Genomic DNA, 14,561 nt, shown 5'->3' on the forward strand with positions numbered 1-14,561 from the left:
AATTTTTATAATGTCATTTTGTTGTTAGGGCAATGAGATTTCAATAAATTCAAATAGTCAACATTTTATGCTGAATTTCCTTCTAGTTAAGTATTCTTTATGCAAACTTCCTTAAAGACATGCCTTAAAACAACTCTGAAGGTTATTGATTTTAAATCGCCTGCTCGGGGTAAAAAGAAAACAGAAAACAAAGAAATTTAAAACATCATTAAAAACTATATTTACAAGGAATTTTTAAAAATAATATTAGAAAATTCTTATGATGGGGGGGCACCTAGCTGGTTCAGTTGAAGCACGTGACTCTTAATCTCAGAAGTTTTAAATTTGAACCCCATGTTGGTGTAGAGATTAATTAAAAATAAAATGATAAAAAGAAAAAAAAAGAAAATTATGATGAAGTTTAATGAAAAACAGCCAAATACGTAATTGTGTATTGAAGATTATCACAATTATGTAAAATACTTTACTTTTAAAAATGGGGTTGCTTAAAAAAATGGTATTCTAGTTTTTCCAAGTTACCTACATGGAGAAAGTATCATTTTATTAGGAAAAATCTCAGAAAAAAAAAAAAGAATCTTTCCCTCTCTCCAAATCTGAAGATTCAGCTTAAAACTGTTTCAGTTTCCATAAGAGAAGGAATCTTAGTATGTCTTCTTAAAGCCTTTTCTAATATGCCCAATGTCTGAATAGTGATCTCTAGGGGATGCCAAGAATTACCAGAAAAAAAAATTATCAGAAAATTATACAAGCAAGACTAATTTTTTACCTCTAAAAAATTACTTTAAAAATAGTTTACTGTTTTTCTTTAAAGTCCTCTATTGAAATAATAGCTTTCAAGATTTGAACTAAATTCCTCTTTTATTTTTATTTTATTTTGTAAAATATTTTTTTTTAATTATTTATTTATTTATGATAGTCACACACACGGGGGGGGGGGGGGCAGAGACATAGGCAGAGGGAGAAGCAGCCTCCATGCACCGGGAGCCCGACGTGGGATTTGATCCCGGGTCTCCAGGACCGAGCCCTGGACCAAAGGCAGGCGCTAAACCGCTGCGCCACCCAGGGTTCCCGTAAAATCTTTTTTTTTTTTTTTGTTTTAAGATTTTATTTATTTATTCATGAGAGACACAGAGAGAGGGAGAGAGAGAGAGAGGCAGAGCCACAGGCAGAGGGAGAAGCAGGCTCCATGCAGGGAGCCCGACGTGGGACTAGATCCCGGGTCTCTAAGATCATGCCCTGGACTGAAGGTGGCGCTAAACCGCTGAGCCACCCAGGCTGCCCTCAAATAACTTAAAATAGATTTAGAAACCCTTAAAGGCAATTATATAGTATCAAATATCAGAAAAGCAAAACTAAGTAAATGCAGATTTATTTTGTTTTCAAACAGCTTTCTCCTTGATTAAATAGTATAGATATATTTTAGAGTATTTGTAAAGAAAAAAATCATAAGAAAATTAAAATGACTCATAAATTTCATCATATTTTGGGTATATATAAAACCAGATATTTCTTTATACATACAATATGTATTTTTTCTCTCCTAACCACTAATTTTCCCATATGCTTCTTCCCCAACTTTAATTTTGGGGCTTTTCTTCAGAGAACAGCTTTGTGTGAATTATGAAACAATAGAATGTATATATAAGTTTTCATAAAACACTGGGGAATAGAGGTAGAACAAACTGTGAGAGTGGTAATTTCACCATCTTTCATAACAGGAAGTTAATAAAATATTGTGTAAAATGGAATCATGTAGTTAAGAAAATACCATTTTTTTTCTTTTTAACATTTTTGGCTTAATGTTCCCAACATACACAAAATAGAAAGATTATGAACCTCTATATATCCATCATTTGGCTTCCACAGCTACCAGGATAATCTTCTCTCTTCTATAACTCTCCCCACTCACCAGACTATTTCAGTGTAAATCCAAATTATTGTAACATACCATCTATAAAATATTACCATACTCTCCCCAATGTACAAAGGTTTAAAAGAAGTGTTAATACTAATATCACACTTAAAAATTAATAAGAATTCTTTCACTTTATCAAATACTCAATAAGCTTTCAAATTCTACTGATTGTTTAATATATAAATATGTATATATATATATGTATGTATGTATTTTAATATTTATCTATTTATTTTGAGAGAGAGAGAGAATGCACTCCGGGGGTGGGGGTAAGGTTAGATGAGGGAGAGAGAAACTCCGTGCAGAGCCTGAAGCAGGGCTGGATCTCATGACCCTGAGATCATAACCTGAGCTGAAATCAAGAGTCAGACACTCAAATGACTAAGCCACCCAGACATCCCGCTTTCCACTTATTTTATAGAGATAATACTGACTTCATAGTGCTATCATTAGAATGAAGTAACATATATAAAATATTTAACTCAGAGTCTGAGAAGTATAAATACTCCATAAATAAAGAAAAATAAGACAAAAAGAAATACTGTATGATCTCACGTATATGTGGAATTAAAAACAAACCAGGGGTTGCCAGGGGTAGTGAGTGAGGTGGTGAGGGGGGGTCAAGAGGTGCAAACTTCTAGTTATAAAATAAATAAGTCTTGGAGATATAATGCTCAGCTATAGTTGGCTATAGATGGCTATAGTTGATTATACTGCTGAGAGTTCTCATCACAAGAAAAAAAAATTTGTAACTGTGTGGTAATGTAAGATGTTAACTAGACTTACCATGGTGATCATTTGTGTACAAGTATTGAATCATTATGTTGTGTACCTGAAACTAATGTTATATGTCAATTATATTTCAATTAAAAAAAGCCATAAAAATGGGCATCCCTGGGTGGCTCACCAATTTAGTGCCTGCCTTCAGCCCAGGGCCTGATCCTGGAGTCCCGGGATCGAGTCCCGTATCGGGTTCCCTGCATGGAGCCTGCTTCTCCTGTGTCTCTGCCCCCACCCCCGCCGTGTGTCTCTCATGAATAAATAAATAAAATATTAAAAAAAAAAAAAAGCCATTTAGGAACACCTGGGTGGCTCAGCGGCTGGGCTCTTGCCTTCAGCTCAGGGTATGATCCTGGGTCATGGGATGAAGTCCCGCATTGGATTCCCTGCGAAGAGCTTGCTTCTCCCTCTACCTATGTCTCTGCCTCTCTCTTTGTGTCTCTCATGAGTGAATACAATCTTAAAAAAAAAAAAAGTCATATAAATTTATAATTTAAAAATTTGGAAGTAAATGAATAAAGATAGAGGAATACAGGAGAAAGTGTAGGAGGGATATTAACTTTTATTTTTTATAGCAAGAAGTCAGTGGATATTGTCCAAAATTGAAACATTTAGTTAGAAAAATGACCCTAACCTCTTAATAATCTTTCTTAAGCTTAGAAAGCAGTGTTTTAGGAGATATCTCTTATAATAAAGAAATGTCTGAAGTTAATAATTCCTTTAGTTTCACTTCATTTTCTTATGTTAAATTTAAGTAAAATTACATTATGTTTTACTTTTATTTTTTTAAAAGTTTTTACTTATTTATTCATAAGAGACACAGAGAGGCAGAAACATAGGCAGGCAGAGAAGCAGGCTCCATAGAGTCAGTCTGATGTGGGACTCGATCCTGGAACTCCAGGATCACTCCCTGAGCTGAAGGCAGACGCTTAACCGCTGAGCCACCCAGGCATCCCTATGTTTTACTTTTAAATAGCACAACCTAGGGGCACCTAGGTGGCTCAGTTGGTTAATGTCCAACTCTTGATTTCAGTTCAGGTCATGATCTCAGGGTTCTGGGATCAAGCCCCAAGTCAGCTCTGCACTCAACATTGCAATCTGCTTGAGATTCTCTCTCTCTTTCTCTACCTGCCCCTCTGCTCTGTCTCTCTAAAAATAAATACAAAATTTTAAATAACACAACTAGAAAGATTTGTTCCATTTTGTTAAAAAGGTGGTAAGTGTAATGTTACTTGAATTTTATACAAAAGGGTAATTGAGGTTAAACTGAATGGTGCTTTTCTTCGTCAATAAAATATTGTCCCACTACAGTTGAAAAAAGAGCTTAATGAGTGGACTTTGTTTGGCTCCTGATTCAAACAAACTATTGTTTTAATTTAAATTCTACATTTCCTGGGGCACCTGGGTGGCTCAGTCCGTTGGGTGTCTGTCTGCCTTCAGCTCAGGTCATGATCTCAGGGTCCTGGGATAGAGTCCTGCACTGGAGCTCCCTGCTCAGGTGGAGTCTGCTTCTCCTTTTCTCTCTCCCTCTGCCTCTTCCCCTAGCTCATGCTTGCGTGAGCGTGCTCTCTCTCTCTCTCTCTCTCAAATAAATAAATAAATAAGATCTTAAAAAAAATTAAAACAAACTATAGGGATGGTAACAAAAGACAAATGTGTTAGATTCTGGGAAGATGACAGAGCAGAAAGCACCAGAAATCTTTCTTTGTCTGATGTGACCAATTTTTGCGGGGGTAATTATGCATCTCTGTGCATATGCACAGAAAACAGTCTATGAGCACATATAAAGTATTTTAATAGCAATTATCTTTCAGTGGTGACATTACTGGTGATTTTTATTTCCCTCTTTAAACTTTATATAAAGAATTGAGGCATAATTTATATAGAGTGAAATGCACAGATGTTGTTTGTTTTGACAAATACATATATTCACATATCTCATTCTCCTATCACTAAGTTCTCTCATGTAGACATTTTTCTTAAGTTCTTAGTATAAACATATTTTGCTTTTAAAAAAGGATTATTTACTTATTTGGGGGGGAGGGAATAGACAGTGGGAACAGGAGAAGCAGGCTTGCTGCTGAGCAGAGAGCCCAATGTGGGGCTTGATCCTAAGACCCCAGGCTGAAGGCAGATGCTTACCTGACTGAGCCACTGAGCTGCCTCCATATTTTGCTTTTAAAATAATAAAAATAAAACCATTTTTAAAAATCTTAGACTTTTTTTTAAATAAAATCACTAATATCAAAAAAGGGTAAGCACAATCTACCAATGAACACATGGAAACCTGAAAACCGTTGATTCAGTACTTGTTTTGTGTGTCATTCCCACCTTAAACCTGGACAACTGTGAATAGATGAAGATAAACATAGAAAGTAAAGAGTATTTCAAAAAAAAATTAAGAAAGTAAAGAGTAACCTCCAAGGAATTTCCTCCTCTTCCATGTTTTTTTTTCCTCTTTCATGTTCTTATAGCACTTTTTATACCTTTCTTAAAGCACTTACATATTGTATCTAGTAAATGGTCTGTTTTCTCCCATATCAGATTCAAATGCTTCTTGAGGAAAGATAAACACATCTTTTTTTTTTTTTCTTAAGATTTTATTTATTTATTCATGAGAGACACAGAGAGAGTGGCAGAGACATAGGCAGAAGGAGAAGCAGGCTCCCTGCAGGGAGCCCGATGCGGGACTCGATCCTGGGAACCTGGGGACCATGACCCAAGCCAGAGGCAGACACTCAACTATGAGCCACCCAGGCGCCCAAGATGAACACATCTTAATTACTTCTCTTATTCCTTATACTCAGTGCCTTGGACAGAGCAAATGCTCAATAAATGTTGGCTGACTTGAACTGAAGGAAAAAATCACTTCATTATAATTTTAATGACACTTCCTGAGGGTGAACTGCACTCCAGGTGCATATAAGTAAATAACTATACCAAATTATCTCCCAAACCTTTCTATTTCCTCTCAAACCTTTCAAAATCATTGTTACACAGTGAACTATGTCTCCTCCAAATCCATGTGTTGAAACCTTAACCCCCAATACCTCAGAATGTGACTGTATCTGGAGATGCTGCCATGATAGAGGTGATTAAGATTAATAAAGCTGTTAAGGTAGGCCCAAATCCAATCTGACTGGTGTCCTTAGAGGAGAAGGAAATTTGGACACATGGACACTAGGGATGCATGCACAAAAGAAAAACCATGTAAGGACACAGTGAAAAGATGAGTAGAGAGGCCTCAGGAGAAACCAAATCTTGGACTTCAAGCATCCGGAATTGTGGAGAAAAAAATTTCTAGGGACTCCTGGCTGGCTCAGTGGTTGAGTGTCTGCCTTCGGCTTAGGGTGTGATCCTGGGGTTCCGGGATTGAGTCCTGCATCGGGCTTCCTGCATGGAGCCTGCTTCTCCCTCTGCCTATATGTCTCTGCCTCTCTCTCTTTCTGTGTCTCTCATGAATAAATAAATAAAATCTTTTAAATTTTTTTCTATTAAGTTACTCAGTCTGTGGTATTTGTTATGGCAGCCCTAACAAACTTAATACAATGTACTCCTGCTGAAAAACCTAGAAGAAATTTGTTGTAAGCTTTAAAATTAAAGAAAAAAATACTACCTACTCATTTATATCTTTCTAGTGTAATAGTCTCTCCCTTCTATAAGGAAGATTTATGACATGGGTTGTAATCTATGGCTGGCACTGTGAACTGATAAGAAAAATATAATGCCTGTTTAATTATACACTGAACTTTCTGAAGATATGGTTATAATAAATCAAATCAAATATTATTTACTACTTCTTTAAACATTTTTCATTTTGCAAAATGGGTTCTTTAAAATTCTTACTTGGATTTATTCTTCCTTATGACCAGACTATTTTGTTTGACGGAAGAAAGAAAAGAAAAAAAAATGTATAAGACTTTCATATTTCTTCCTTAAATTGTGAGGTAATGGGATGAAATATAAAACAAAACCATATTGTTCAGATTTGCTAAGTGGTACTTTCCCTTATTCTGCCATTATTGATGTCAACTGAGTATTGTTATAGGATCCCATGTTTAAGAGTGAGCTTTGCTAACAAAATAAACAAAAAACACACACACACAAAAATAAATAAAAAAAATAAACAAAAAACACAAAAACAGAATGAGCGTTGCTAGAGTATGAAACATTGAAATAGGAAAGCCATGGATAACACTTGAAAAAATAACTTGTGCCAAATATTACTGCAGAATGTAGTAATAATAATCTTTTATCTCACTAGGAGGTATAAGTTAAGCTCCATATGAAGCTATCCTAGGAGATGAAATTCTTGGGTTTCCCCTAACCATTAACAATCCTGAATAATTAATTCCCTTTGTTTAGCAAGAAATATGGAAAAATATGTCATACATGCTTTCCAAGCATGTCCTTTTTATTTATGTTGTTCAATATAATGTTCAAGATTCATCGATGTTGCATAAATTAATTCAGTTCTTGCAATATAGAATTTCAGTTATGGGCAGCCTGGGTGGCTCAGGGGTTGGGCATCTGCCTTTGGCCCAGGGCGTGACCCTGGAGACCCGTGATCCAGTCCCAAGTCGGGCTCCCTGCATGGAGCCTGCTTCTCCCTCTGCCTGTGTCTCTGCCTCTCTCTCTGTGTCTAATGAATAAATAAATAAAATCTTTAAAAAAAAAAAAAAGAATTTCAGTTATTTCACTATACTGAAATTCATTCATTCTACTGGTTAACAGACACTCCATTATAAACAGTGCTGCTAAGAATATTCCTGTACTTATTAGTTCTTTCAGACAGTACCACCAGTCATACATATAGAAAAATGAAAATCAGTCTGGATAAAACTTAAAAGTTATAAAATATGTTAATTCTTAACTTTTTCAAGCTACTAATGATCTTCCATCAGTTTTAATTCACTCATTATAATTTATTAACAACGGGAGATGGAAATACAAGCTTTTTTAAAGCTGGTAAAAAAATTTTTAGTGAACCAATCGATAAGCTTTAAAAAAATTATAAGAAGTCAGTATACAACTTGTCAATGAATGGCTATCAGTAGAGAAAATTATTCCTCTTCAAAAGTTGCTGAGTCCTAAAACATTTTATCAAAATCAAAAAATTAAGAGTCCCATTTGAGTCACTACCTGGTCTTTTAGTTTCCTCATTGCACAAAATGAGCAATAAATCCCTCGTCAGTAGTTACTGCCATTGTGAATAGGGCAAGTGTATCAGAAGGGCTTGTTTGTCAGGTTTTGTGATTTTATTTGTGCTTTTTTTTTTTTTTTTTAAAGATTTTATTTATTCATGATAGACATAGAGAGAGAGAGGTAGAGACACAGGCAGAGGGAGAAGCAGGCTCCATGCACCGGGAGCCCGATGTGGGATTCGATCCCGGGTCTCCAGGATCACGCCCTGGGCCAAAGGCAGGCGCCAAACCACTGCGCCACCCAGGGATCCCGGTTTTGTGATTTTATTAACATAGGCTGTTTAAAAAAAAAAAAGAATGTTTGTTTTGTTTATTATATATATATATAGCTCCCCAAACTTACTAAAGGTACAAAAGGAAATAAACTGGGAGACCAGGTAGGACAGTAGCCACATAGGGCTCCCTGCATGGAGCCTGCTTCTTCTTCTACCTAATGTCTCTGCCTCTCTCTGTGTGTCTCTCATGAATAAATAAATCTTTTTAAAAAATTAAAAATAAAAAATAAACTGGAAATGAATTCTGGGAGGTGAAACACATCTTTATTGAGAGCTTGCCTCTTTCCCTGTCCCCACAACCCAACCCCTAATTGCATACTATTCTCTTCCAAAATATCTGGCAGAGATATTAAGACAAAACCATTTACCTATATTTGCACCTTTGGCTGTAGCCACTGAACCTATAAATTTGATGTGAGCCATTCCATGTCTTTTCTGTACTCCTTCATTTTTTTTGTGTTTGTATAGCTTAGAGTTTTTCAAAACATTTTACACTTTCTCTTGCTTGATCCTGCAAGGCAAATATTGTCTTCTCTTTATGAAAGCAAAGTTAGACGGTTAATTGGCCAAAAAATGGTGGAATTTATGTTCAAACTGACCCTAAGGATGGTTTTAAAAAGGATCCCTGGGTGGCTCAGCAGTTTAGTTTCTGCCTTCAGCCCAGGGCGTAATCCTGGAGTCCCGGGATTGAGTCCCACGTCAGGCTCCCTGCATGGGGCCTGCTTCTCCCTCTGCCTATGTCTCTGCCGCTCTCTCTATGTCTCTCATTAATAAATAAATAAAATATTTTAAAAAATAATTTCTATATATTATTTTCTACTCTATTATTTTCTACTTTTTTTTTAAGATTTATTTATTTGAGAGAGAGAGAGAGAGAGAGAGAGGGCACACACAAAAAAACAGGAGGAAAGGGAGAGAATCTCAAGCAGATTTCCTGCTGAGCACAAAGCCTGACATGGGGTCTAGGATCATGACCTGAGCCAAAGTCAGACACTTAACAAACTGAGCCATGCAGATGCCCCATGTTTTTTTAAAATGGATGTAATTTTTAAAATTATAGTATTGGGTTCTTTTTTTTTAAATTTTTTTATTTACGATAGTCATACAGAGAGAGAGAGAGAGAGAGAGAGAGAGAGAGGCAGAGACACAGACAGAGGGAGAAGCAGGCTCCATGTACCAGGAGCCTGACGTGGGATTCGATCCCGGGTCTCCAGGATCGTGCCCTGGGCCAAAGGCAGGCGCTAAACCCTAATTTGCCAATTTTTGACCTTCATTGTTCTCCAAGAATACTACCTACTTCAGTCATAAGTGATTACTTAAATTATCTCCCAAACTCATCAAGCTCATGATACTTTCAGGTTCCCTCAGCCAGAAATGTGTTTCCTTCACTCCATTTATGTTAATCTTACCTCTTCTTAAAGGTCCAGTTTATTTTTTATTTTTATAATATATCTTTTAAAGATTTTATTTATTTATTAGAGACACAGAGAGAGAGAGAGAGAGAGAGAGAGAGAGAGAGGCAGAGACACAGGCAAAGGGAGAAGCAGGCTCCATGCAGGGAGCCCGACGTGGGACTCGATCCTGGATCTCCAGGATCACGCCCTGGGGCTGAAGGTGGCGCTAAACCGCTAAGCCACCAGGGCTGCCCAGGTCCAGTTTATTTTATTTCCTTCTAATCTTCCCCAGATTATTCCAACCCATGATGATCTCTCTCTTCCTTCCAACTCTCTTGGCTCTTACTGTTCCAACATGGAAAAACCTGCTGGATTTTTTCTGTTTTTTACCTCTTTAAAAATCTTTTGAACTGTGAAATATAATGCATACACAGAAGAGTGCATGAAAAAAAAATGAAAAAAGCTCAATGATTTATCTCTAAGTGAATATACATGAAACTTCCCCAAGTACAGAAATAGAAAACTGTTAGTACCCAGAAAGCTCCCTCATGTTCTTTTCTAATCATTAATACCCTCCTCTTCTCTCATCCTCCTTACAAAAAGGTAACCACTATGCTAACAACTATGGTAATCCCTTTCTTGCTTTTCTTTATAGTTTTAATTACCTAAATATGCAACCCCAAACACTATAGTTAGTTTTTTAAAATTTTATTTACATATAATCATACAGTATGTCTTTTGTGTCTGGCTTCCTTTACTGAACATTACATGAGAATCATACGTTTTATAACAATGCTCATTTTCATTCTGTATAGAAAAGATGTTTATATTCATTTAGATAACTGGACAATTCATTTTTATCCCCTCCACAGTTGAACCTTTGGGTTACTTAACTTTTATTTTATTTTTATTTTTTTTAAGATAGATAGATTTATTTATTCATTCATTCATTCATTCATTCATGAGAGACACAGAGAGAGAGAGAGAGAGGCAGAGACACACAGGCAGAGGGAGAAGCAGTCTCCATGCAGGGAGCCCAATGTGGAACTTGATCCTGGGTCTCCAGGATCACACCCTCGGCTGAAGGCGGTGCTAAACCGCTGAGCCAGCCAGGCTGCCCGGTTACTTAACTTTTAGAAAGTATGTATGCCTTGTCTCCCCAGCTGGAATGTAAGTTTTGTGAGGGCAAGGACCGTTTTTATACTATTTTATATTTACCTTAATATTTGCATAATGCTAAGCACATCATGAGTGCCCCCAATCACACTAAATAATGCCTAAATAAATCTATGAGTAGATTAGAAGGTGAAGAGGAAATAGTGCTGGAAATCAATTAGTATTTATTTATTTATTTCAAATCTTTTTTTTTTTTTAAGATTTTATTTATTTATTCATAGAGATGCAGAGAGAGAAAGAGAGGCAGAGACACAGGCAGAGGGAGAAGCAGGCTCCATGCAGAGAGCCTGATGTGGGACTCGATCCAGGGTCTCCAAGATCATGCCCTGGGCTGCAGGCGGCGCTAAACCGCTGCGCCACGGGGGCTGCCCCAATTAGTATTTTTTTAAAGATTTTATTTGAGAGTGAGCAAGAGAGAGAAAGAGAGAGGGGATGAAGAGGGAGAGGGAGAGGCAGAGGAGAGGGCAAAGGTATGAAGAGGTAGAGGGAGAAGCTGATGGAGAAGCAGACTCCCTGCTGAGCAGGGAGCTCAGTTCAGAGCTTGATCCCAGGACCCTGTTCATGACCTGAGCTGAAGGCAGATGCTTAACTGACTGAGCCATCCATATGCCCCATCAATATTTTTAGAGATAGTTATGCAACTGGCTTTTGTTTTGTTTTGTTTTAAAGATTTTATTTATTTATTCATGACAGACACAAAGAGAGAGAGAGACAGAGACTTAGGCAGAGGGAGAAGCAGGCTCCATGCTGGGAGCCTGATGTGGGACTTGATCCTGGAAACTCCAGGATCATACCCTGAGCTGAAGGCAGACCCTCAACTGCTGAGCCACCCAGGCATCCCGAGCTCCTTTAGTTTTTACTCTATTTCCTTGTATCTATATTAACCATGAACTATTATAAATTTAAAAACACACAGAGAAGTCCAAAGTTAGATTCTCTACAAAACAGAAGCAAAAAAAATTCTAGTTATCTAGGGTCAGCAGGAAATTAATCATTTTCCTATTCAAAAGTAAAACAAACCAGGGATCCCTGGGTGGCGCAGAGGTTTGGCGCCTGCCTTTGGCCCAGGGCGCGATCCTGGAGACCCGGGATCGAATCCCACGTCAGGCTCCCGGTGCATGGAGCCTGCTTCTCCCTCTGCCTATGTCTCTGCCTCTCTCTCTCTCTCTGTGTATGACTATCATAAATTTAAAAAAAAAAAAAAATTATAAAAAAAAAAAAGTAAAACAAACCAAATAGCTTTTTAGTTCTAATATGCTCTTCCATAGCCAGTGAATGTTTCCTAGGCACTGTGTAAACGTCTCAAAATGGTACTTATAGGACCTAATCTTCAGACGTACTCTGATATTCTTTTGTTGGAGAGTCAGGTTTGCACTTTCATTTGTTTGATTTTCATTAAACTAGAGCTTCATCAACTTTCTCAGCAAACAGGAAAGTTAACTTGTGGGCAAGATTTTCTGATATATCTGTGTCTTGGCCAAATACCTAAGTGCATGTCTCAAATATTGGTTTTAACAATACACAGGCTATAAGAAGTCCTATAAGTTTTGTTCAAATCAGTAATTTGATGTGACAAAAAAACAGATAAGGGAAAAATGGTAAAGAAAGTAAAATGCAGGGCAGCCCCAGTGGCGCAGCGGTTTAGCACCGCCTGCAGCCTGGGGTGTGATCCTGGAGACCTGGGATCGAGTCCCGCGTCGGGCTCCCTGCATGGAGCCTGCTTCTCCCTCTGCCTGTGTCTCTGCCTCTCTTTCGCTCTAAATAAATAAATAAATAAATAAATAAATAAATAAATAAATAAAGCTTTAAAAAAAAAAAAAAAGAAAGTAAAATGCAGGGATCCCTGGGTGGCGCAGCGGTTTGGCGCCTGCCTTTGGCTCAGGGCACGATCCTGGAGATCCGGGATCAAATCCCACATCGGGCTCCCGGTGCATGGAGCCTGCTTCTCCCTCTGCATAGGCAGAGGGTCTCTGCCTCTCTCTCTCTCTCTGTGTGACTATCATAAATAAAAATAAATAAATAAATAAATAAATAAATAAATAAATAAATAAATAAATAAATAATAAAAAAAAGAAAGTAAAATGCAAAGGCTAAGAAACAAAGGTAATCCCAAATTGAGGAATCAATGCAGAAAAGAACAGATGTTACTTGATATATGTAGCCAAATCATTCCTAGCTAAGGATAATTATCAAAGCCAAATTTAGTTTTTTTAAATGCAAAGTAACATTTTAATTTGTTAAGTTTCCAAAACTAAGGTCAATAATAAATGTGCCTTTATTATTATTATATGTACTAAAAGACTTTCTTGGAAAAGAAGCAGATTGTATAAAATATTACAGTTATATTTCTTCGTAACCTCTTCATGAGGGAAGAAAGTGAAACACAATAAAAAGTTAAATTGCAAATGAAGGATAATGTACTACTAGTAGAAAAGCCAACAAATATGTGGTTATACTGTAAGACTTGCTATCTTAAGACTAATTCTCTTTTTTTTTTCTTTTTTCAAGACTAATTCTCTTATATTCTATTAATAATGGAAAATTTGGGGCTCCCTGGGTGGCGCAGCGGTTTGGCGCTTGCCTTTGGCCCAGGGCGCGATCCTGGAGACCTGGGATCGAGTCCCATGTCAGGCTCCCGGTGCGTGGAGCCTGCTTCTCCCTCTGCCTGTGTCTCTGCCTCTCTCTATCTCTCTGTGACTATCATAAATAAAAAAATAAAAAAAAAATAAAAAAAAAATAATGGAAAACTTAAGGGAAATCTGCAATTAATTTAAAAATATTTTTTCTAAAATTAAAATATTCCTTTATCAGTTATTTAATTCCTAAAGATCCACAGAATACGATTTAAAAAAAAAAAGTGATTTCTACTGTCTGTCTTTTAAGTTGAAATCTATCCACTCTTTATTTTTGTAAGACAGCTAATCATTTATGTTTCTTGTCTTGTCATTTAAAAGATTTTCCTCTTCACAGCTCAAGACAATTTCCACGGTGGGTCCTCTTTGTTAGTTCAATAGGAGGCTATTTCACCATCAATCTCATTTGGGAAACTACAAGTATAAGAATTTTACACCTGTTACACTCTCTCTTGTATCTTCTAAAATTTTGAAGTATGTTGTAATTAAATTACACTTCAAGTAATTATACTTCTGGATTTTACATCCTCCAAGTATCAGCCACCCTTCCAAACTCTCCATTCCCCCAGATGGCTATAGCACAATCCTAAGGCCAACTTAGCATTAATGAAAATATCCTGTCAGATTACTTCCTTAAAACATTCCAATAGTCAAGAGTCTTTGGGAGAGCCTAGGAAACCCAACTGTGTTACCTCTTTATCTTTTAGTCCCAGGAGCAATACTTCTTCCATAAGGGTGAGGCGAATATCTTTAGAATCACCAGAGTCTTCATTGTCTGGACCCCTGTCTTGATTAGTGTCTTCCTCACATTCCACCTTCTTTTCAGAGCTCTTGCCTACTTCAGTACGACGGGCTCGGTGAGTTAAAGTGGTCATTCTCACCTGTTTCTGGAGGGGTGATAAAAAAAAAATCTGTATTTATGCTTATGTAAACAAAAACATACATATTCATAGAGACATACTAAAAATATATACAAATATGAAATATATATAAATTTAAATAGAGAAAGTAGTAATGACCAGAAAAATTAGGAAGGTAAAACAATGTTTTCCAAAGTACAAGAGCTTTAAGGCACAGAAAGCATTGACAGAAAATCAAATCAGTAATTTTAAAGACTAGTAGAAATGATTTTTTTTTTAAGATTTTATTTATTCATGAGAGACACACAAAGAGAGAGGCAGAGA

General features: G+C 36.8%; 1 protein-coding gene across 2 annotated transcripts in view; it reads right to left on the minus strand.

The window, feature by feature from the left end:
* Nucleotides 1–14,561, minus strand: part of GOLPH3L (golgi phosphoprotein 3 like) — a 38,631-nt gene that overhangs the window by 22,193 nt on the left and 1,877 nt on the right. For both annotated transcript variants that reach the window (XM_055312210.1, XM_055312211.1), the window contains exon 2: nucleotides 14,070–14,264. In XM_055312210.1, the coding sequence (XP_055168185.1) occupies nucleotides 14,070–14,252 (183 nt within the window). In that variant the 5' untranslated portion in view covers nucleotides 14,253–14,264. The remainder of the gene's footprint in view (nucleotides 1–14,069; nucleotides 14,265–14,561) is intronic.

The sequence above is a fragment of the Nyctereutes procyonoides genome, unplaced genomic scaffold (assembly GCF_905146905.1).
Source record: "Nyctereutes procyonoides isolate TBG_1078 unplaced genomic scaffold, NYPRO_anot_genome, whole genome shotgun sequence".
Taxonomy (NCBI): domain Eukaryota; kingdom Metazoa; phylum Chordata; class Mammalia; order Carnivora; family Canidae; genus Nyctereutes; species Nyctereutes procyonoides.